The 25,972-nt window shown below is 29.9% G+C and overlaps 1 protein-coding gene across 2 annotated transcripts in view; it reads right to left on the bottom strand.

Moving 5' to 3' along the window:
* Window positions 1-25,972, bottom strand: part of CSMD3 (CUB and Sushi multiple domains 3) — a 1,392,034-nt gene that overhangs the window by 809,064 nt on the left and 556,998 nt on the right. The window contains exons 7-8 of one of the 2 annotated variants that reach the window (XM_060393469.1): window positions 25,159-25,470; window positions 3,965-4,042 (exon numbers count right to left, since the gene is read on the bottom strand). The exons of the other annotated variant lie outside the window; for it this stretch is intronic. Coding sequence (XP_060249452.1) covers window positions 3,965-4,042; window positions 25,159-25,470 — 390 coding nt within the window. The remainder of the gene's footprint in view (window positions 1-3,964; window positions 4,043-25,158; window positions 25,471-25,972) is intronic. 2 annotated transcript variants of the gene reach the window in all.

The following is a 25,972-nucleotide window of genomic DNA, read 5'->3' as shown; positions in this document are numbered from 1 at the left end:
GTGGGTCCTTTACCACTAGCACCACCTGGGAAACACCTTTTAATAATCAAGTAGCATAAAAATGCTGGTTTAGTTCTTATATCATATTTCTTATATTACTTCTTTCTTATGTTACCCCTCTCTTATATAACCTCTCCTGCATTAGCAGGTGAGTTCTTTACCACTAGCACCACCTGAGAAGCCCTTCTGATATTTAGATACTAGATAATTTTCTGTAGCTAGTGATGCCAAGACATTCAAATGAAGTTAGTATCCATTCAATCACCTGTTTTCACTAAATAATGGCATTCAAACAGTTGGACAAATATATATCACTTTTACTTCTTTCAATTTGAATAATAAGTTGTAAAAGAATATGCATGCTCTTTAAAAATTAATTACATGGACAGGGCCCTGTCTCTTGAAAAAACATGACTATGGGAATATTCTTTTTGCTCTGATCTTAATGATAATAATAATACTGTTATTATTATCATTACTACTGCTACTACTAATACAATATGAATCCCTTTCACCACATATCAGCAGGAAAAAAAACAGAGAGGAGAGCAGAATTTAAAATTTAAAGCAGAATTTTAAAAATTGGATGAATTGTCATTTCATGTAACATTGAAGTATGTTTATTATATATGTATTTATAAAATATGCTATAAGAATCTTTTTGCACTATATTATACTATGTTTTAGCTTGAAAACACTATAAAATTAGTCAATATCAGAATAAAATACTATTATTATACGCAAGTTTTCTGAACCATCTAATTTTATATAGTATATAATATTAAAAAAAGTGGGCAAAACTAAGTTCAATTAAGACAACATTTTTAAATATAAAAATATTTTATTCTATAAATTAAAAATAGTTTTTACTTTATTTGCAAATCTATCATCTTTGATAAACAACAAGATATAGTTAGAGACTACATAGACATCAGGTACCAAAGTTGGAAAAATAATTTGAATTAGCCATTTAAACAATGAAATTCTTCCCGTGAAAACTGTTGCAGTTTCCTAAATCTCTTATTAATTTACTTCTTAGTTAAAATTTAAAGGTGCTATTATGGGAAGACACACTTGAAAACGTCTTTAGTTCATGTCCTCTGTAATTATGCTCACTTCTGGAAATTCTTGTGATAGAATTGTTTTTTCAAATAATATAAGCTTTATAATTTTATTTTATGTGAATGTTTAATGTCAGATAAAAACTGTCTTCTTTGAAAATTTGGCCCTGTTTCAAATAACTTATTCAAACAGATGAAAACCCAAATGCTTACTTGATAACAAGTGTATGATAATGATAAAAAATTAAAGCATTATAAACCTCTCTGTGATCAATCATAGATAATATATATTTTAAACTATTAATAGGTACTAAACATTTAAAGAAAAAATTGTAGAAAAATAAAATTTAAAATTATATTGGTTTATTACTTTGTGACTATCAAAGAATTGACAAAAATAATTTTGTCTTATTGAAAATGGATTTATATTCAAAAATAAAAATAAGAAAGCTCAAGAGTGTATTTTACCTCCTACATAAGCTATAATGGATGAATGCAAAATTTATTTTAAAATTATGAAGTAAATAACATATTTTTCTTTATGACTAATTATCTTATTTTTGTCTCAATAATTGTATTCCTGACAATTTAAAAGTAATTTTTTAGTTAAAAAAGAAAAAAAATATATATATATATTTAATTAGGGTTTGTCTCCCCAGACACACTCATGTCTTAATCCCCTTTTTGTTCACCCTCATAACCACTATACAAGAACAATGAAAATAATATGAATGTCCACTAAGGCAATGTACCAAGTATAAAGAGCCACATACAACTTTTTTTTATTTTGCCAAATAAATTTGACATGTAACATTGTTTACTGTTAAGGTATACATCATGTTATTATGATACATTTATATATACTATAAAATAATTGCTGGTGATGTAGAGTTATATACATCTTAATTCCTTGATAAATCTCAGATGTTCAGTAATAGCCTGATTTCCCCAGGACATGGAAAATTTTGAAGTATGAAGCATATAAAATAACATTTGTCTAGCCAAAATAAGGAAAAGGAAAAAAGGAATAGCTTATAATTCTCCTTAGTTTCCAAAATAAATACATTAACCACACAAAATATTGAGGGAAAAGTAGTAAACAGAATTATTTAAGTCTGCAAACATTTATTTCACGTTGACATGATAAAACTTGATATGTCAGAATAATTTCATCTAACAAAATTTTTCTGTTCATATTTTCTATTATAAGAAAAATTTTTTCTCTCTGAAATGTATCAAATAGTTATACCTAAAATATTATAGATCATTTATTGTTCTTAAAAACTAATATATCTAGTTTGAAAATATGTTATAATCCTAAAAATATAACACTGTAATTATAACAGATTTATGCTGTTGTATGGCAGAAACCTGGTGGCTTTCTTCCCTGGTGGCTTCGTGGCTCAGATGGTAAAGCATCTGTCTACGATATGGGAGACCTCGGTTCGATCCATGGGTGGGGAAGATCTCCTGGGGAAGGAAATGGCAACCCACTCCAGTATTCTTGCCCAGAAAATCCCATGGACAGAGGAGCCTGGTAGGTACAGCCCATGGGGTAGCAAAGAGTCAGACATGACTGAGCTTTCACTTTTCATGGCAGAAACCAACACAAAATTGTAAACACTATAAGGCAATCTTCCTCCAATTAACTAACTAAATAAACAAATTAAAATAAATAATAAATCATTATTATATGACTAAATACTTTGAAATGAACTAATGCTTTCCAAACAGGTAATCCCGTTTGAGGATTTCCTACTAATATCTCCTATGTTTGGTTTCATATTCGCAAATCTAACAAAATGTGAAAATCATATATTAAAATTAGAACACTTTAAAATATTTGATACCAACAAGCTCCAAGTTTGCTTTTGATAATTGCTGTAATTGCTCAATTATGTCATTTACTGTTTCAAATAAAACTCAAATATGGGGGTAGAACCTTTATCTGATATAGTAAGTGACTGTTTTAGAAATAATTTTAAACTTATTTCCTCAGATCATTTGGAATTGAATAAAAATAAATAATGCTAAAATATATATATTCTCTAAAAAAGAATAACATGTGTTTATAAGAATTAACCTTATTATTATCAATAAGGCATTTTAGAAACCAGATGTAGTGTCATAAATGTCTTCTTTCAAAATTTATAATATGTATCTATAAACTACTATTGATTAATATTGAAAAATGCATAGTTATCTTAAATGCATAGCTCTCTTAAATGTTTTATTGTATGTTCATTTATATTCATATAATAATGAACATTCTAGTTTGATGATTCTTAATCTGAGGGTTATGGATGAACTTCAGATGATCTATAAATCCCTGAATATTAAGCAAAACTGTGTACTGGGGCACACATAAATATATGTAATTCAGTTCATTTCATGAGATTTATCTTAAAAAAATTAATTAGTTAATTCATTTACAAAGTTCTTGACTTAAAGGATTTGTATAAATTAACTCAAACTAAAATATCTTTTTCCCTTAAATGAAAAATTGCTATTAAAATTTTCCCTTACAAAAATAATTATGTTGAAATGTAGATATGTTCAAACAAAAATTCCTACAAGAAATCATCAATTTAATTATTTTTACTCATTTTTTAATCTCACATACTAGAATTAGAAAACTAGAATATTATCAACATGCTAGATCAGAGTTTTTGTTTTTTACATTTTGAAACAATCTGAGCTCCAATGTCTACCACATTAACCTAAAATTCAGTATGCATTTAAATATAAGAAAATATTGAATAATAACCATGCATGTTATATAGATATTAATGCAGTTAATTTGCTAAATACACAAACATTTTTATAAAACACACAAACAACATAGACAACCACAAACTTCACTCTTGCACTAGAGAAAGAAACAAAAAAAGGAGTACACTCACAGATAGAAAACTTGTTGCTGTTGTCTTTCCCTGGAAACAATTTAAATCCTCTAGATTTAAAATCTATGGCCTTTTTCACTAGTTAAGAAAACAAACAAAAACATGTATCAGGATACACAATTTCAAAATGGAATTCAAGTTAACAAATTTTGTTAGCATGGTATTATGCAAGTTAAAGAAACTGCTTTCGTAAGCCTGATGTAGGGTACCCGGAAGAAAATAAAGGAAAAAAAATAGCAATCTGATTCCTAAATAGTAAAAATACCAAGCAGTATAAAAATTTTAAAGGTTCTATAGGGAGAATCCTGCAAACATATATAGGTACTTTTAAACACTAACGAGCTTTTGTAGAAAAGCAAAAATAAAAGAAAAATTAACTATCATAAATAATTTGAATTCATCTAATTTTATGAAAAATTAAACTAGAAAAATAAAAATACTGATATAAAAGTGGGAAGAATTTAATGAATCTCCTTCTTTAAATAAACTAAAGTATTTTTAAAGTAATTTAGCTTAACAAATATTAGGACAAATTTAAGAAAATGACATCATTGATAAAACTTAAAATGTATTTTATTATTATTTCTTCTGATAACCATTTCCAAATTTCATAAACACTGCTTTTGAACAATGATCAATGTTCAGACTATATTGTATGAAATTTATGAAAGTGAATCACAACTTTTTGGATTTCATCTAAAATATGTTGCTACTATTTTTGATATTATGATATTAAATCAACATCATAAAAGGCTAGCATATTTCACTGTTACCAAAGCAGGTATGACTGGATTTACCTAAAGAAACACATAAACTCAATGAAGTAACTTGGAATATTTTAGAAACATTTTTTCAAGTATTTTAGTATTTTAGATGAAAATATTATCTTTTAAGTGTAAATTATTTTGTTAACTACAGCTCCCATAAAAGTGATAAACTAGTCCAGAAGACTACTTTCTACTTTATTTAAGTTTTAATGACACCAAGTAAAATAAAGAAATTTTATTTAAAACCTCACTAATTAAAAAAGTATTATGTAAACTGATCTAATGATACATTTAAATAACAATTATTGTATTTAAAAACACAGGAACAAGAATGCAAGGAATATATTTAGCTTCCTCAATTATAATTTGAATTGCTTTACATATTGCTTTTTATGGGGACTACAGATAGAAATGATAGCCTGAAACATTTTGGCAGTTAGGTTTTGTTCATTCCATGAATTTGAAAACAGTAAAACTGATTGCTGTTAGAAGGTTTAAAGTGATCATTACACTAATTCTTACTTGCCATTTTATCCAATTAGTTCAAATGAAGGGTATTTTATTGATTTTGAAGCATTTTGAAGGGATTTTTTTTTCTGCTAATTTTAAAAGTACAAAGGTAGAGACAGAGTCTGATGGCTTACTGAAATATATAGTTATGAGCTACTGATACATAATATTTTTTTAAAAAAGATGAAAATGATCCTTGAAGTAGGATTTAAAAGATCTGATTCTTTAGTAGCTATTGATTTTGGACAAGAATCTGCCTTTTTATCTCAGTCTATTCTCTTAAAATAAGTAGTTAGGACTAGATGGCTGCTTTACAATTTTGAGATTCTTTATCTGAGGCCCTTTATTTAGAGTAAAAGAATGGCTCTGTCTTTCTCAGGTTATATTTTTTGTTGTAATCCTTTTACACACCCCAAACCCCTAAGGTAAGCTGAAGTTTAGTCCTACTGTTGTATTTGTCTGGTTGCTTTAAATTTAGTTCTGCTACTTGTAAATTTTCCTGCTGTCTGAAAATTATTTTTAACAAAATTTGCATTTTGTATTTTGAGGCATAATTCTAGATTCTCCTGATCTAAATATGAATTATAAGTAGAAATTCTACCTCTACTTTTCTCTACATAATGAAATTAATATTACAGAGGGGTTACAAAATTTCACAGTATTTTTAACACATATCTGAAATACTTAAAGAATAAAGAAAACATGAAAAGATTATAAACTCAAAGAAGAAAATTGGAAAAGACAAGTCCAGAGGCTCAAAGAGCTCAGTTACTAGAAATAGTCAATTATGAAAACTATTCTGTGTGAGTGTATGCGTGTGTATGTATGTGTTGAAACGAGGTTTATGTAATGTTCTTACATTTAAACTTGATTATTTGGCTGTCAGGGACAATATCTAGCTAAGAAATGCCATCTCAAACCAAGAAGTTTTAAATAGCTTCCTGGTTCTGAAAGGACCTGGCCTTATTTTTTAAAAGCATCTATTTATCAATTTTTACTGAAGAAAAGTAAAAAGTAAAAAATAGTTATAAAACAGATACAGAAGATGGAAAGCCAGGAGAAAACCCATTTTAGGGATAAAAAGGAGTGAATAGAAAAATAACATAAAATTTAAATTAACCAAAATTTTAAAATATGTTAAACAGTAAACCCATAATTTAGATAATTTTATAATTTCAATACAAAGAGCATATCACATATCTTTTCTTGAATATTAATAAACTGAGAGGACAAATACTGCAAGTACCAATTGTACAATATGCTCTAAATCATAAATCAGTGAGATGTTAATTTTCAAATATATGCCATAAAAGATATATTTATTACATTTTACAAGGAATATATATTAAATATTGGCATGAGATCAAGAATAAGTGCTGCTAATCATCACATTTATCTAATAAAATTAATCTAACTTTTTCTACAGGTGTATTTCAGCTATAAGCATGTCATATTTATTTTATCATAGAGATATTAAAATACGTTGTATATAATTTTTTAAATGATAAAAGACAATGTGCTGCTTGTGTTGATCTCTTCCACTGTACTGTGAGTTTCTCAAAAGCAGCAGCATTATTGTACTTAAGAGGCTTTTGTTGCACAAGTGTATGATTGAATGTATATATGCAATATTGTAAATTCTATTTAACTGGAGCATTTTGTTCAGATAGTTTCCTTGATTAGTCATGAATTAGGAAGGAAAGAAATTAATGCTCAGGATGAAATATTTTTATGTGAAAAGCTTTTTAAACTATGCATGTTCTGATAACTTTTTAATATATTTCATTAAGTGCAAGACATGGAGACATATATGCAGAGATCCATCACCTTCATTTTCTTCTGCTTTTCACTTTTCACATGCTAAACAATTTTGTTCATTTTCACGTATTACTTTTTTGGTTTGATACTGCCATATTTAAGATAATGAAATATTTTTTCATAACAATAAATTTATAAAATTTCATAAATTTATATATTTCATAATTTTTCATATTACTCCATAATATTTTATATTATGGAAAATATCTATCAGAAAGGAATATATTAGGCTCATAATCAAATCCATCTTTTTAGTTGTAAGCCCAAGACACTGAAAAAAATTTTGTTCTTATAATCCTTATTTATGCAGTTTTAAATCACTGTAGAGAATTATCATTGCAGTGTTTTCCAGATCAATATTGTTCTGTTATTTTCACAATGAATTTTAATTTATAAAATGAATTTTAGAAACTTACCAAAATACTGTTGTTGTTTGGTGTTACATAAACCTCATGTAACTTCCAAGTTAATCACCTAAAGTTACTTATTTAAAATTATTAAATTTACAATGTCTTATTAAAAATAATCATATATGTCTACATATGGATAATGCGCTAGATTTTGTTTCAAATATCAACACTTTTGTGTGTGTGTGTGTGTGTGTGTGTGTGTGTGTGTGTGTGTGTGTGAAGCAGGTGGCATATGAGCTTATTTTTATGTTAGAGAATCTTCCTTTGTAAAATCAAAGTGCTGGTGCCACTTTAAACCATTAGGAAACTAACCACATTACGCAAATGGACTAACAGGAATTCAGCCATCAGCTGGAGGTTTAGAAAAGATGATCTTCAAGTGTTCCTTCTATCACTGAGCTTCTAAAATTTAGTCATAAAACATTTCATGGCTTCAATTTTCTTATTTTAAAATTGATATACTCTTTACTATATAACCTCAAAGTCACACACCAATATTATTTATTCTATTTCACTGCTATGTATATACAATGAAAACTTGTAATTTTTGAGAACATTTATCTTTGTAAAAGAAAAAAAAGACATGTTTAGTTTTAGTGAGCAGAACATTTTTTCATTGGAAAGTACTGTTTTAGATTTGTATGGAATTCCTGTAGAGAAACATTGGCCACTATTTATTAAATATTATCTGAACATCTAAAAATCTTTTCATTTTCTACTTAAATTATATTCAAATACAACAATAAAAATAAATGCAAAATTCTGTTTATCTTAATTTTCCAAATTTGAAGTAGGCATCTTGACTATAATTTATCTTGCAAGTGGTAATAAGTTCATTGTAAATCTGTGATTAAGTGAGAGTATTACAGCCCTTCTTAAAAGGAAAATAATTTTTTTTTGAGAGAGTTTGAATCCTATTGATTGGGGGGTTATTTATGATTCAACTTCTCAAATAGACAATGACTTTTTCTCCTTTTAAAACTGGATAAATAATTCCTACTTTTTAGTTTGAAATAAGTATCATGCCTTTATCTTTATATTCAATAAATAAAATACACTAATAAAATTTTGCCAGTTTCTGTTTTGGTTATCAAAATTAACTAATGTGTGTTCATGTGTGCATGTATGTGTTCCAACTTGAGAATATGGCTCATCTCAACATTGACAATAGATACATTTACATGTGTAATGAAGAAATTCAATCACTTGGTAGGGATTTTATTACAGATCTTTAAAACACAGCCTGTTATTTGTAGTATTTCTCTCACTGGACCAGAAGTTGGGAAACCTGTGTTCTAGTCCCGTAAGACATGGAACCAGTTGTTTAACTTCTCTATATATTCCTAAGAGGTTCACTAATTTACCCATATTATTTAGGTATAGAATTTAGAGCAAAGGAAGAAGGAAAGACTAATCAGAAATATTAGTTTTATCTTAAAGATTAAAATGTGTTTAGAGACTATAGAAGTAGTTTACCATGTTCTGAAAGTAAGTTTCATTGGTTTGAAAGTAAATGGTGGTTCCCTGTTATAGGCCTAAAAATGTTAGCACTGTTTTTTTTTTCTTTTTTTCCTTACATTCTACACTGGTAGAATAATTCTTCATAATATATGTAACATGAAGGCTGATAATTGATCATTCCATCCCATATTATCGTTAGAAGAAGAAAGATGTATGGCAAAACCAATACAATATTGTAAAGTAATTACCCTCCAATTAAAATAAATAAATTTATATTTTTTTTAAAAAAGAAACTACACTGATGCCAGTAAAAATTAGGTAGTACTACTCTGATACTCTTTACTATCTTTCATGTAAAATTTACCATTGGATATAAATTTCTTAGAAAAAGAATATTAGCTTTATAAATATTTCTGTAGTGTAATTTTAGAAAGTGACTAAAGGTATGTTGCAAGTAAATCATGTTTCTGGCCTATACAGTAAAAAAAGTATAGAAAATTCAGCAGCGTATTAGTAAGCGGTTCATGAGTGTTTCCAAAAATATTTTATTTTAGAAGATGTTAGAAGAAAATAAATAATACTGGCTTCCATTTGATAAAAAAATTAGTGGTGCAATGAAACATGTTCAAAAACACTGAAAGTTCATTTTTAAAGACTTACATTTTAGGGATATGCAAGGTCCAAATATTTTAAAATGACAGAAGTAGATCAATTAATTTTATAAGAAATGATGAATACTAAATTTTATAACTACTTAAATATAATGCATTTTACCTTTTAAAAATCACTAGAGTTAAGGAATATAGTTTAGATACTTTAATATTTTTTAAGTCCAAAATATCTATTTATGCTACCCCACTAGCCTGTGACTAGCACTTATGATCCCCTCTTTTTAGTTGAAAGAGAATTTATAATCATATATTGTGTTATATACTTAAATTCTACAACAAATACCAAGAATCAGGACATGGGAAAGTTCAGTAAATGTTAGCTATTTAATTATTTATAATTTTAAGATCTGGTCATTTTCAGAAGACATTTCAATTGGGGATGCACTATCATAAAATTTCTCAACTATTTTGTGTTATGTCTTTTTCATTGTTTAGAGATGTTATACAAATTCATAAATTTTCCCTGGATTTCCAACTTTAATTTCATTTTTTTATATCATTATAAACCCCTCCAAATCCTTTGGCCAAACTAGTATATTTGGTATAAATGTATAGAAACATTCTTAAATGTTAACATATAATCATAACAGTTCTTACAAACATATGTGTAGGTATTCAGCATAATTTATGTCATTCTTGTAACAGGCCCATTTTCATTTTTACAAAAGATTCTAAGGCTATAAGGTCTCATAGTTGTAAAAAATCAGCCTAAACCATGTCTTTGAAATTTTATTTTTCAACCAGTTCAGACTAAGAAATAAGTCTAAAATTTTTACTTAGAAAACTGAACCAAGTATAAGTGTGAAAGAAGACATCGTATTTTGTAAAATCAATTTGCTAATTTTCATAGGTCTTCCAGATTGAATTAATTTTTTATTTTTATTTAATAAATAGTGGATGCTAATTATTGGATAAAGATTCTAAAATTTGTATATGGGCTCTCTTGTTTTCCAGAAATGGAACAACTTCAGAAATCCATTGCACTTATGTAGACACCTGCAGATGCACACATAATGCTTGGCGTAACAGGTCATACAGTTACGGTGTGCAGTAAAATGTTAGGATTATAAGAAGAATGTGGGATTTTTATATTCTCTTTAGGGATTCTTATAATTGGCATAATAGAAGTCACCATATACTATTGGTATGATTCACAAATACTTTTAACACTTTTACAACTGTCTCAGCCTTAATTTAATTAAGTTTAATCTTCATTTTCTAACAGCTTTAAATGAACTTTTAAAAATTATCTTTAGTCCTAGTTAAATATTAATATCTACTCAATTCAATAATTTTCTTATGTACTTTTTTGCTTTGATATCCTATGATTTTTGAATGGTGATTATTTTATATTTCTTTTATTTTTAATTTTTTCTCTTTTCACTAATTAATTTTACTAAAATATATTTTTACCATATAGTGTAACATAAAGAATGATAAAATTCAATTTTTATTTTTTTTGACTGCTTAGAATGCCTCTGGTTTTCACATGAAAGCCTTAGAAAATATGAAGATTAGGCAAAACTTCTCAGATGATCTATAAAAAAATATACCTGCAAATTTATAATGTTTTTTAAGTTAAAATGAGTGACATAATTTTATATACATATTTGTTTTATACATAATGTCAGAGATCATTTATCTACAGTATAATGCAAGCCAACTGTTTGAATAAGAGTGACCATGGGTAATGCACATCATAAGCTTGATGGCAGTGGAATATATTCTTCCACTACAAATTTCTTAAGTACACTGAGTAATTTTAAATAAAATATCTAGAAGATGTTATTACTTCAATAAGCAACAATATCCCCTCTTTCTTCTGATATAAGATTATTATAGTCTATCTAAAGTTCTTCACGGAGGGAGGCTTGATATCTCTACCGATTGTTTTAAACAAGCATAGATGGACTCTGACAGTGTATTTGACACAGGGTTATGCTGCTATAATCATGGCTATTGAAGACAACAGAGCACTCTCATCATAACTTATCTATGTTCTTCTCACAGCCCATCCATACCTTTCCACTTTTTTTATGCCTTGCCACATGCTTTTCCAGATCTATTCTCCTCCTTATTCTTTGTACATTGGTTGACCTGAATAAGCTACATCCTGCTATACAAACTGTGACATTACACCAGCAGCACCAACATCAACTAAGGACTTATTAGAAAAACAGATTATCAAGCCCTCCCAGACTTAATGAATTAAAATTAGCTATTAACAAGACCACTATGTAATTCTTATGAAGATTTAAATTTGAGATGCTCCAGGTTCTATCAACAAACTCCAGAGAACTGCAGCAGGAAGATGGAGGGAAGAAGGAAAGTAGGATCAGGATTGTTCTAAAAGGTCTCTCCGACTATGTTAACTGGAGATGGGCCCTTAACTGAAAGTTACTAGTCTTTTTTATGCCATATATATATATATACATATATATATATATGTCCAACATCTCTCCCTTCCTTCATCCCAATGGGTAGGGAATAATGACAGCCTAGTTGCTACTACCCTAGGTGCATGATCCCTGTGGTTCTTTACATATGCTTATTTACAAGTAATCCCTTTGTAAATAAATCTTCCTTGAATTAGCCCATATTCAATAGTTTCCCTACAGTCTCTATAGATATACCACTGGCACAAGGAAATCACTAGAGATTTGTTTTTGTTTTTGTTTTTGTTTTTTCAGATACTGTATTAAATGTCATCTCTCAATTTGTTTATAATGACTCTTAAACTTAAATAGATAACATCTAAGTAGAAATAGGGATGGTTATTGCTCATCATTCTACCACTGGTTGCTTACTTACTTCTTTACTTGTTTTGAAATCTAGAGCACATATCTTATGTCCTTTCAAGCAATTATTTCCTCAAGAAGCATAGAGCATTCACAAGGATCGAGGATATAAAAAGGAAGGCAAGTGAATTAGCTGTACTGAATTTGGAGAATAATTGAAACAAAGGTACAACTGGCAAGAAAAATAAATGTGGGACTAACAGAAACCTAAGATGGACTGGATACTACACATTATTTTAGTAATAACTTATACATGAGATCCATATGAACAGAGCTAAATACAGCTATATGTATCAGCAGTTTCCATAATTCTCTATCAATATTGCATTATACTATATGCTAATGCTCACTCTGTTGCTTCAGTCATGTCCAACTCTGCGATCCCAAGGACTATAGCCTTCCAGGCTTCTCTGTCCATGGAATTCTCCAGGCAAGAACACTGGAATGGGTTGCCATTTCCTTCGAGGGGATATTCCCCACCCAGAGATCAAACCCACATCTCCTACACTGCAGGTGGATTCTTTACCGCTGAGCCACTAAGGAAGCCAATTAGACTACATATTTTATTTCTAAGGAAATCAGCTATGTAAGAAATTTAAAAGTCTATGCTAACTGTTTTCTTACTTTGTTCACATACCTTTATCTGATAAAACTTTTAATGTAACTAAAGCGTATTTTCTTCTTGTAAAGGTTCCAGAAGTGGGCAGTATCAGTTAATGGTTGTGTGTCTAAAGCATAGGTACTCTGTCCACTGTCTCATTTAAACCAAAAAATAGCCATTCAAAATGGGATTATTTTCCTCCTTTCTAGACGTAAAAGTGGAGAAAGGCTAAGTAGATTGCCCAATACATATACTAGTAAAATACATTCATTCATTTGACTTAGTCCTAGCATCAACACCACCACCTGACCATGAATGACAGTATTTCATATATCCAGTCAGAAATAACAACTGAAATATATCCTGGGAAATCACAAATGGACTGGATTAGTTTACTCTATCCACATTATTTTTTTTTATGCAAAGCTAATAATAGAAAATTTTAAGTAGGCAACAATATCTGATTTTAAGGATGGTTTACTTTAGTATGGAGCAGAGCCAGTTTCATTAACTGAATTTAGTACTAAACAATATTAACTATTAACTGATAGTGCCAGGCATAATCCCACAGTGTGAAGCCTCTCGATGTCTTATTTTTAAAATATAAACAGATGAATAAAAAGGTGTAGCAAAAGCCAACTGTTAGGTGAAACTCAAATTCCATACAGTTTTGTTTTGTTTTTTTAGTAAAATCAACTTTGGCTCATTCCTTTCAAATGGAAAAGTTCAGGAGAGTTGATAACTGCCACTGTTCGCTGCTTCTACCCTCGTCACTTTCTGAATGTAAGCCAAGTAAATAAAAATTTTCTAATTTGTCTGGACAAAATCAATCTAGAACTCTCTCACACTTTAATCCCATTTGGTATTATGAAGAAATGCCATTTGAAGACAAAGAAAAAGAAAAGTCAAGCATCAACACTAAAAAGCAACAGTCCATGGTTTAGAATAAAAATGATTAGATAGGAGGAGAAAAAATACACTATGCAATGCACCCCAAACCTAACACCATGCTGCTCTGCCATATATAAAGGTTCTTCTCTTCCTAAAATTGTGAAGCTTAATTGTGTGATTTCACACTGTGCACAGCAGGGTAGCCATATGCTCTAGAAAACTATATGGAGGGAAGCAGCTTTCTGCAAATGTGGGTGAAAATGCCCCAAAATAACTCTGAACAAGATAAAAATGTCTAACATAGGACCATACTTTCATACTCCAAAAGGCAGAGTCCACTTTGGCACCAGCTTTGAGCACAAATAGAATGTCTAGCCCTTTCAAAATACTTTAACAAGGAAAAAGATTTAAAAACCACAACCCCACAGTCAGTGTGATCATCTCATTCATAGGCAAAATAATTAGCTCTGATAACCATTTGGGGAAGCCAGTTACACATAAAATCATTGCCATCTTTGTTCTTTAAAGTTAAGACTCTGTTTCTCTTATGCTATACATATTAGTATTATTTCCCTTGTTTGCTCATTCTATAAAAACGAGATAATATGTAAATATAAACAATAAGGTATCAAAGTCTCTGATTAATAATTACTGGTGAGCATAAAAATGGGGCTGAAAATCTAAAAAAAAAATATCACTTATGAAATAAGATCCTTGTTACAAGATGACAGTTGCAGTTAATGTGAAAAGATGTATGGTTCCTTAGACTTACTTAAAGGAAAACATTGAGGTTATTGGAAGTACTTAAAATCTCTGCATAGGAATAACTCAAAAGCATGGCTTGAGGGGTAGCATTGAATAAAACTGTTAAAATGATTATTTGCAGATACATCATATGTGAAAAAAACAAATTTTCATGGTTAATATTGTCGTAAAGGTCCTCAGTAATTTTGGAGTATTTCTATCTAGTACCTTTTAAGAATGTAAAATCTGTTACCAAGCAATTTCTAACATTTTATTTTTTCTCTTCTTTCTCCCTAAATTCAACTTATTCAGCAAAATATAAAAATATATTTACTGTTATGAATGACAGTTTTCACAATTTCACGAATGTGATGAAACATGGAAATGAAATATGAAGATGATATTCAATAAATAATTATGTATTTAATAAATTGGTACATTCTGGGACATGGATTTTAATTGCTACAAGTATCAACATTAACACAATTTTCAACAAAATAATATAATTAGGAAAATAGTCAAGAGAACAATGCAAAAAACAACATAAAAGGATAATATACTGATAAAGAATGCAACAGTTAACATTTATATATAGTATACACACCTAAATGTTATCAGTTCCCTATGTGTTAAATAAATATTTACTCTAATAGTGTCAAAGTTCTTACACAAAAGATTAATAGTTAATTTAATAAATGAAAGTACCTTAAAAATCATACATAACCAATTTTTTAAATGTCATAAATGTTGTATCTTGTTATTATTTATGATAAACATTCATGAAAATTAATACATCAAATAAACTCATAAAGAAGGACATGGGAATTTGAACAGGCAAGTGCAAATTCATCATTTATATAAAATAGAAGATGATGCATATTTATTCAATCATGAAAATTTTTGATTTGGCAATCATTTTCTGTTTCCTGATTTTCACTATCTTTTGCTTTCACCTACCATACTTTCAAAGATTTGAATCATGTTAAGTAAAAGTAAAACCTTGGTTTTTTCTGTTATTTGATAATACATTTAAAAAATAATTTTAAGATATAGATTTAAAGTAAAAAAAGCAATAAATGAGTTAAAATTAGGCTTGGGAACGCTTTCATCAATTATTCATCAGTTTTTTTTTTCCAGTAAAATCATAAGTAATATAATCTGCTCAGTCATTCCTAAGGGTTGACAGAATTAATTATTGTCATTAAGGTTGACCTGGAGAATCCATCTGCCATAAAATATCCCATCCACTAGTTAATCTCCCACCAGTATAGTCATTTTTATAGAAATAACTTTTACCATATTATCTGAGATGGTTTACTAACATTGTAAATATTCTAGTGGAGAACAAGATTTCATGGAGAGTGGTCAGTTACCATGTACTGCTGGGTATGTACTGGTCTCTCTCCATAATTATAATCTTCATGTAAATTTTTGCTAATCAGTATATCAGCAGAATCTGATATACTGATTATCTTGTTAGAAATGCAATCTTGTTAGAAATGCAGAATCTCTGATCCTATCAAAATCCCATGAAATCACAATCTGCATTTGAGTAAGACTACAAGGTGTTTTGTGTTCACACTGAAGTTTGAGAACCATAGTGTAAGACTTAGACTCCAAAATCTGTATCAATCACTAATTGCACATCTGTATACTGTACTAGTTTGTCTGCTTGCTCCTGTTTACTTAAAATTTCTTATGTGTGTGCATGCTTAGTCACACAGTCATGTCCAAACTTTTGCGACCCCATGGACTGTAGCCCACCAGGCTCCTCTGTCCACAGTGACTCTCTAGATAAGAATACTGGAGTGGATTGCTATGGCCACACCCAGGGATCTTCCTGCTAAAATGATGTCTTATAAAAAGTTATATTAGATAATATAAAGTCTACCAATTGCTTCCTCTCTCATTTAGATTAAAACAAATCTCTTTACCTAGGCCTCAAAGCCTATATAGTCTAATTCCTGCCAGTTTCTCAGCTGATCTCCACTTTCCTTTTTTTTCCTCTGAACTCCAGGCACATCAGGAGAAGGCAATGGCAACCCATTCTAGTACTCTTACCTGGAAAGTCCCCTGGACAGAGGAGCCTGGTGGGCTGCAGTCCATGGGGTCTCTAAGAGTCAGACACAACTGAGTGACTTCACTTTCACTTTTCCTTTCATGCATTGAAGAAGGAAATGGCAACCCACTCCAGTGTTCTTACTTGGAGAATCCCAGGGATGGGGGAGCCTGGTGGGCTGCTGTCTATGGGGTCGCACAGAGTCGGACATGACTGAAGAGACTTAGCAGCAGTAGCCAGGCACATCAGGCTTTCTTTTTTGCAAGCAAAACTCAAGCTTTTTCTATCTAGTTGTTTTCTCTGCCATTAGGTAGTTATTTGCTTATTTCCTTGTCTTTTTCTCCTCATTTAAATATAAACTCAACGAACCAGGTTTTGTTCAATGTTGTATAAACAAAGGACTAGAAGAAAATATGACATGCGAATAGTCAGTGAATTTTTGTTGAAGAAAGAAACAAAGAAAACAATGAGGAAGAGAAGTAAGGATGAATGTATAGAAGGAAGGAAGAAGGAAGTGAAGAAATAGCACTAAAAGAAAGAAAGAAAAGGAAAAAGAAAGATAAAAAGAAAGTAAGGAAAGGAAGGAAGGAGGGGGAGAGTGGAGGGGAGAGAAATGAAGGGGAGGGGATGGGAGGGGAGGGGGAAAAGGAAGGGAAGGGAAGGATGGAACAAAGGAACGGACAAATGAAAGTGTTGATAAAGGACCTGTTGGACATCAATGTTAAAGTTAATGTTGGACATTAACTACCTAAAAGTTAGGTCCTCAAATGAAAAGGTTCTGGAACTTAAGGCATATATATGGCAGTGGTCCTGGTGAAAAATGTTTATATGGCTGAGTTCTATTAACTGGGATAAGGAGAGTACTAATCCAACTATCTTGATAGTAGTGTTGGCCACTTCTATGCTTGCTTTAATTTATCTCTCTCTACAATGAGATAACCATAAAGTTAAGTCCAGGCCAGTTCAAAGCTCAAGAGAAAATAGAAGATGATGATAGACAGAGATTGGATTGGAAAGGACAGTGGTGGTCATATCATTTCAATACTTTGATGCTTAAATACTTTCCAAATACCCAATTTGTCCATCAAGCTATGCTTATATATCTTATCAGTGACTTAGGAATTTGCTGCTTTCTGGAGCACACAATCTATATTTGAACAAAACTCAGTGTTAGAATAGTTTTCCCTATATTTTGTATCTTCCTGTGATTTCATACACTAAGTTGTACAACCTATGGCAGAACAGGTTTTATCTCTCCTACATATAATATATTATAATTTTAAAAGGTACCTATAACTCATCCTAACATGCTCATTCTGTAGAAATTGTTTCTCTTAGAATTGACCAATAATTTTTTACTATTATCTTATCTCTATAATTTTCCTTTGAAAATAGAGACCATATTTTAAATTTTATGAACTTTAGCTTATATGCTTAGGCATTGAGATAATATGTGTAATAAGCCCTGATACTTGATAAACACGTATCAGTATCCACAAAGATCTAAGTAACCATCCATAAATGAATTTTCTCATGGTGATGCAGCTTATGAAGATTAATAAAAAAGAATGTTTTTTATTTATAAATCTACACTCTATAAAGATATTAATATATAGTTTGAAAACAGGTTCTTGCAAACTATTGAAATGACTTAAACTGTATTTTACTCGTGGCCAAATAACCTATTAATGAAAGCCACCTACTAGGCACCCAAGAACTGTTATTTCTACACAATAGAGTTTTTGTAATATTACAGTCCACTGTTTTAAACAAAATGGTTACATATTATAGTATGTGAATTTTGAAATAAACTGGAAATTCAGTGTAGATTGTATATCTGATAGTATGTTGTTTTCCTCTTTTTTTTTCCTTTTTTAAAAAATATAAATTTATTTATTTTAATTGGACCCATATATATGTTGTCTATAAGAGACCCACCTCAAAACAGGGGACACATACAGACTGAAAGTGAAGGGCTGGAAAAAGATATTCCATGCAAATAGAGACCAAAAGAAAGTAAGAGCAGCAATACTCATCAGATGTTTTCCTCTTTTTATTGAGCAATGTAAAACTCCAATGATGTTACTTGAAAAAAATATTGCTTATGGTATTTTTTTAATTCCTGCTTTTGTTTGGATTAAAATTGCTGACCTAAAGTTAATAATGCATGCTGAATTAACTATTCTTACCTTAAAGTTGAAAACAATTAAAAATTCTACTTACAAGCTGGTAATTAAAATAGATTTTCTTTTATGCTGCCCTTATGGGAGTGTTTATACATCATATTAAATTTCAGTTAAATATAATTTCACGTTACATTACGTGCTGTGTTTAGTCATTCAGTCATGTCAGATTCTTTGCAATCCCATGGACTGTAGCCTGCCAGGCTCTTCTGTCCATGGGGATTCTCCTGGCAAGAATACTGGAATGGGTTGTCATGCCCTCCTCCAGGGCATCTTCCCAACTCAGGGATCAAACCCTTGTCTCCCACATTGCAAGTAGATTCTTTACCATCGGAGCCACCAGGGAAGCCCTCCTTATCTTATACACTAAGTTAAAACCCTGCTCAATCCTATTAATAAGATCATTAGCTATTAAATATACTGGAAGCATTTGCTACATTACATCAAAACAAGTACCATCAACGGCATTAAATGCTAATGACACATACTTGATTATATAAGATGATACAGTCATCTAAATTTCTAAGAAAAACAATAGAGTGTTTATAATTATTATATATGTATATGGGAACTTTTCAGAAGAATATATTGACACTTTTACATGAAAGTAGCAACTACCAAGGTTGCTTACTAACAGCAGACAGGAATTATCTACATACTGGGGAAAAAAGAAATCTCATTCTACTGTATTATGTAAGAAAAACAATGGTTTAAAGGCTTATCTAGAGTAAAAGACATTAAACGACTATTTTTAATAATATAAATATTAAACTCTTGAGGAAGAAAACCCAAATATGGTTGTCATTTATATTACTTTAACCTTAATATCACCTAATAAAAGGGTCTTCATGCATTAAGCCTTTATGAACCATGAGTAAATAGAAGGATGAATGAATACTAGTTTATCAGTAGGAAGATTGGGTTTTCACATGGCCTTTTTCAGATGACAATTTCCTATAAGAAGTAACAGTGTTGTAGTAAATGATCTAAAAGATTCCATCTATTTTAAAATATAAAATTCTAGAAATTAAGGACCCTTTACTTAATGTTTTAATCATACTACATATTTCTTACTGTTTTAAGTCAACAATGAATTAAAATCTCTTAGAGATATAATAATAAATTATGCTATTTAGAGATTGTTAGAAAAGGTATTTTATATAAATATTACTAAATAATTTCAAAAAATCTTATACTTAAAGCAACAAACTATTCTGATGGAATTTAAAATATCACTAGATACTATGGCATCTAATTTTAAACATCTGGATATTCTATAAACTAAAAAGATCAATTGTTTTTAGGTTTATTTATATAACTGCAAATAATCCTTTTAAGGAAGGTTGAACATTTCCTTTACTTATTTTGATATACAGTCATCATATTTCTATTCAGCACATTATCCACTTAAAGCAATTTTTATATATCTTAGTAATATAAACACAATTTACTAGTTGAAAGCTTCTGTTCATCTCTCAAGAATTTGTACAAATATCTTATGTCTGTGCAGCCTTTCTTGACTTTTATATTTAGAGGCAAAAGATCCCTTTCCTTTACTTCAGTAACATTAAAAATAAAAACAAAAAACACTTCTCTAGCAATGTTTCTCATAATAAGCTTCCCTTTATAAAATAAGTTATATAGACTACTCAATAGTACAGCCTGCATTGTACATTTTTATACCTCTACTGTCCAGAGCAATGTCACATGGATAGCAAGAGTTAAATATATTTGATGAATAATAGTAAAAATAAACACAATTACTATCTGCTGAACATAAGCCAACAACTGTGCTAAATTCTTTCACATAATTATGAAATACCTACAGGTAGTTACTCTCAGTTACCAAGAAATTTCAGGTTCTAAATTTGAAGCTATTGTTCAAAATCACACACCTAATAAGGGATAGAGCACAGACTCAGCCTAGTTCTCTGACCTCAAAACTAACCAATAATGGTGAGCAATTTTGTTTTGCCTTTACACTGGGAGAAAATACTTGAGGATTTTTGGCATTTCCACCTAATACTGTGTTTAATCCTCACTATAACCCTAATAAAATACTACAATACTATTTTACTGATAGGGAAATTCAATGCTAATATTTCATGGGACCCGGAAAGACTCTCATGCACAGTAGGTAAGAAAAGTAAACTAAAATCCAATCAATAAAATCAAATGTTCATTTAGAAAACTATTGGGCACTAATAAACTGTGGTGTTAACACACTATTTAAAGAAGATTTAAACCAACATTCTTCATCAATATTTTTCTCTTTTACTTCTTTATATTTTATTTCATGTCTAAGACTCTTTTCAAATGGAAAAAATTAGAAGGGGTTTTCTTTCACTGAGAACAAGTAGAAACTGAAAAAAAAATTTTTTTAAGAACATACCTTAAATTCAATTACTGATGCTTTATTATAGTACTATAGGAAAAATTAATTGGAGCAGAACCCTACAGAGATTGAAAAACCTTTGATAAATATTCTAAGTTTTTTTTCAAATTAATTGTGCACCTTTTATAATAAATTCATTACAGTGACTTAATTTTTCAGAAATTAATATGTAGACTTTTGAGTCTATACACTTAACAAATACCAAGTGCCACTTACTAAGTGCAATTTCAGTGTTTATGTTTTCTTTGTTTTCATAGTGATAATACTAAGTATTTTAATTGCCTCAAGTTATTAAGAATAGACTAATTAGAAAGTAGCAATGATCAAAAGACATCACAGACATGAAAGTTTAATTGCAGTGTCAATAGAAAAAAAATGAAAAATGTACATGATCACAGTACAAAACTTTGTATGCACTTGTAGACATCAAAAAACCTATGCTATCACAATCTCTATTGTATATATGCTTTAGATGATAATCTCAGCAAAATAATCTTCATAATATTACATTCATATTTATTTATATATAGTTTACTGACTTTATTATTTTGTGTTTATCAATAAATTTTCTTTGATTTTATAAATGTAAAAAGGCCACAAGCAAGGCATTTATATCTAGTTTTACTCTGTGAATTTTAAGTAGTAATATAATAAAAAAGCAATATTTCATTTTAAGTTTGTAAGAATACTTTTGGTTTTCAAAGGGGTCAAAAACATTGGTTATTATAACTATAACAAAATAGCTATTTTTAAATTGAACTACATGAACATTTCATTATATTGAAAAATATAATTTTTAGCCTTTAAGTAAGTTGAATGAATACTCTGGCTAGAGGAATTGCAAATATTTATTCACCAGTTTACTAAATATTATCTAAATATGTCTATGAGTCAGAAGCTGTTCTAAGCACTGGGAATGAACCATGAACAAGACTCATCCTCTCCCTACCTACAGAATTTAACATGGTGAGTTACAACAGGAAATTCTAAATTTCCAGGAATTAACAATTTCAGCTAAATCTTGGAAAAGGAATTAGAATGATTTGGTTGAAAGGAAGGAATAGCTTATGGGACTAGCCTGAGTCAAAAAAGAATAAGCTAAAAGTAATTCTGTTTGGCAAAAAACACAGAGAGTGATTATCAGAGTTTCATGAGATGAATTTGGAGATATAGACAAAAAAAACATAAGAGGATCCCATGGGTTATCATCAAGTTTGGTTTTATTCCCAAAGTCACTGGGAAATCAGTGGAAGCTTTAAAGCAATGAAGGAATGTGATCAGGTTTTCATTTTTACAAGGTAATTCTGACTACATTGTGGAGAATGGAATAGAAGAACAAGACATTTTTTCCTCTAAAATATCTAGAAAAATTAAGCAAGCTAGTTTTGTATTATCTTTATTGACTCATCTAAAACATCAGTTAAAGGACTCACTGCCCACACACATCCTATATCTCCTTTAGTACTCTGCTCAGCCCTGAGCTTTACAAAATCTTCCTTGTCTCACCAGGATGGATTTCTCCATGTCCTCTACTCTCTCTCAGTCTCTCAAAGAAGGGGCATGTATCATTTATCCTTATTTTGCACAGAATAGACGTCAGTTGGTATGTCAGGTATGTTGGGTAAGCTGAAATTTATTGTTTAAAAGAATATTGTTTTCATGTCAGCAAATTCCTATTTAGAGATTCAGTCCAGCTTAAGAGTCAAGTCTTTGAGGACTGCTTTATGTCTGAAAATACAACTATATATTGAGATTTGTATAAAAATTTGATGCAAGTATAATAATTTAAGTCACTAAAAATGAACATAACATTAAAAATGTTTTCTGTACACATAATTTAAATATCAATAATTAGAAATATTTATTTCCAAGGTAGATGTTATCACTGAATATCATATTCATAAACACTATTCTAGAAAGAATATGAGTGAAACAGGTCTAAATGCTATGAATGTTAACACAGCATTGGAAGATTATTATAACAATTGAGAAAATTTGAGCACTGAAATTAATCAAGGGTGTAATCTTGATGCTTAATTGAAATTTGGCTGAATGCACTTCAAAATTTTAGACTAACTTTCAAATCACTTTAATAATTGATAACTATTCTCTTTCAGTCTGAATTATTTGTTCAAGTTCCACAAAATATTTAATATATATATAGCACCAAGGTTTCTCAAATCATTTGATGGCAAACTTTACCTGAAACATATGTATTATTAGTTAATAAACAATAAACTCATGTCCAAAGATTACCAGCCTTTTTTTCAGTGGACAACAGAATGAATACAGGGAAATTTGTCTATGTTAGTGCATGCAAATTTCCAAACAGAGTGAAAACACTAAACTGAAGGGCTTTTTTCTTAATCAATATTTCAATATTTATATATTTTTACTTCCTATAATAAAAAAATCTATCTACTTGATTAAACAATTATAAATCTGATAATGATCCCTATATTCACATGAGTGGAAGTAGTCATGGTAGGAGAGTGAATAGAGAACTAAGGTGATATTAATATAATCCTTTAAAGGAGATTACCACATGCTAAGTATTCATTTTAGAATGCTTCTTATTAAAGAGAATCAAGGTAACTACTTTCAGTATGAATTTTGATGGAAAATGAATTTCTGAGATGTATGATTTTCAATCAACTTATGCAAAGAGGTCTTAATTTTTTTCCATAGTCTGTACTAAGTATCTGAACGGTTTTCCATTACCTATATCATGCAAACTATACATAATCATACTACAAAAATCATTGCCATTTTGGAGAATATATAACTTTGAGTTGGAAACAGAGCTGGAGTAAATATTTGTACTCGAAATATGTCCATTTCATTAATATTTCCACTGATGAATACATCAGTATAAAGTTTCTTTAGTGTTTCATACTGCACTATTTTTTCCAGTGAAGCTGATACCAAAAAACAAAAAAAAATTCTTGCTATACTTCCTCAATTTTTTAAACTATAGGTTTATATTAATCGACTAGAAAATTATCAACATATAATTTGACTCTGATATTTTTATCTCTAAAAATTAAAGTAGGAAATTAAGGAACACTTAAATCTGGAATCATAATACCAAGGAATAACTGTTGAAAGGGAATGGGAAAGTCACTCAGTCGTGTCCGACTCTTTGCGATCCCTTGGACTATAAGCCATGGAATTCTCCAGGCCAGAATAATAGAGCATGTAAACTTCCCCTTCTCAAGGGGATCTTCCCAAACTGGGGATCGAACCCAGGTCTCCCACATTGCAGGAAGATTCTTTACCAGCTGAGACACAAGGGAAGCCTGGAATAACTGTTACCTTCTCAAAATGAGAAATCTGTTCTCAGTACAATCATATGGGTCAATAGGTAATTCAGAAATAGTGGAATAAGCTATATAAAATAATCACCAAACCTAATGTTCCCATTGTTCCCAATCTACTTATCTATTTTCTCAATAATTAATTGGCATTTGTATAACAAAAAATTCATGCAAATATGAAAACTTGGCTAAATCATCAATTTGTAAATATGTACACTTATTAATAAAAAATGGTTATTTTAATTAGATTTTTTCTAGATACCATAATTGGTATATAATACACAATAGGTACTTTGTTTTTACTATCATTAATGTATTATTTTCTTTCTATATTTACTCCCTCCTCCCTCCAACATGTGAATTTCATTTCGATTTTTTTTTTAATTCTAACTTTTATGTTTTTAAATTATTCAAGTTCTGGCTTACTGTCTATATTTTTCAGCTACTTTGAATTCTTCTTGCATTTCCTACATCTTGGCTCTGTTTCAGCTCATTCTCTAATTGGAATCATTACCAAAATATAGCTTTGGCTGTAACTAAATGGGCACAAGTAAAATAACATCCAATACCTCTATGAGTAACAACTGCAAGCTCTTTAGTTCTTTCTATCTGTTCAGCATTTCTTGGTCTTCTCCTTGTACTTTGTGTATCTGCTTGATGAGGTGAGAGCCCGTCCTTGGATGTGTTGGGGTCCAGACCTGAATTTCTGAGATTCTTTACTTGCACTCGCTGTTCCTCGGAAAGTCTATGGATGGTGACAGCTGTAACACTGGATACAGTAACATCTGCAGATGTGCTAGCAACAGCAATAGCACCAGTGGCAGTCCTGTTATGCTCCTCTAACTCACCAGTGGAGGTAGTGTGGGTCAATGTAGAAGAACCTGTGGGACACAGTAGCACTAGATGCTAACTTTTTCTTTTAAATGTTGTTTTTCTTTTTCTGATAAATTTCATAAATTATATTCTCTTCTACCATCTTAAGTATAATTAACATAAAAAGGCAAAACACAAACACGCCACTAAAATGTGAAGTAACCAGATTTGATGTTTTGTTTATATCAATCAATGTATGGAAGAGTTATTACACATAAACATATCACATTTTAACTGTAACACAATAGGGAGAAAAAGGAGAAACAGTAAACCCTTTATCTGACCTTGAATCAATCTTATTCATTATTTATTTACAGATGATTTTTAGCAACAAATGCCTAGTAAGTGACAAATTTTGACAGAATGGGTAACTATGTAACCACACTTTTCTCAAAAGTATGCTTTGAATAGTCTATGCCATGTCTCATCATGATTTCCGGGAAAAATATCAATTTTTTTTTTAATTTTAAGACAAGTGAAGAAAGGAGAATTTAAAAATCAAAACAAAAT

This window comes from Ovis aries, chromosome 9, assembly GCF_016772045.2.
Source record: "Ovis aries strain OAR_USU_Benz2616 breed Rambouillet chromosome 9, ARS-UI_Ramb_v3.0, whole genome shotgun sequence".
In the NCBI taxonomy this organism is placed as follows: domain Eukaryota; kingdom Metazoa; phylum Chordata; class Mammalia; order Artiodactyla; family Bovidae; genus Ovis; species Ovis aries.
The sequence above is the reverse complement of the archived record's forward strand: the minus strand, read 5'-3'. Positions and strand labels throughout refer to the sequence as shown.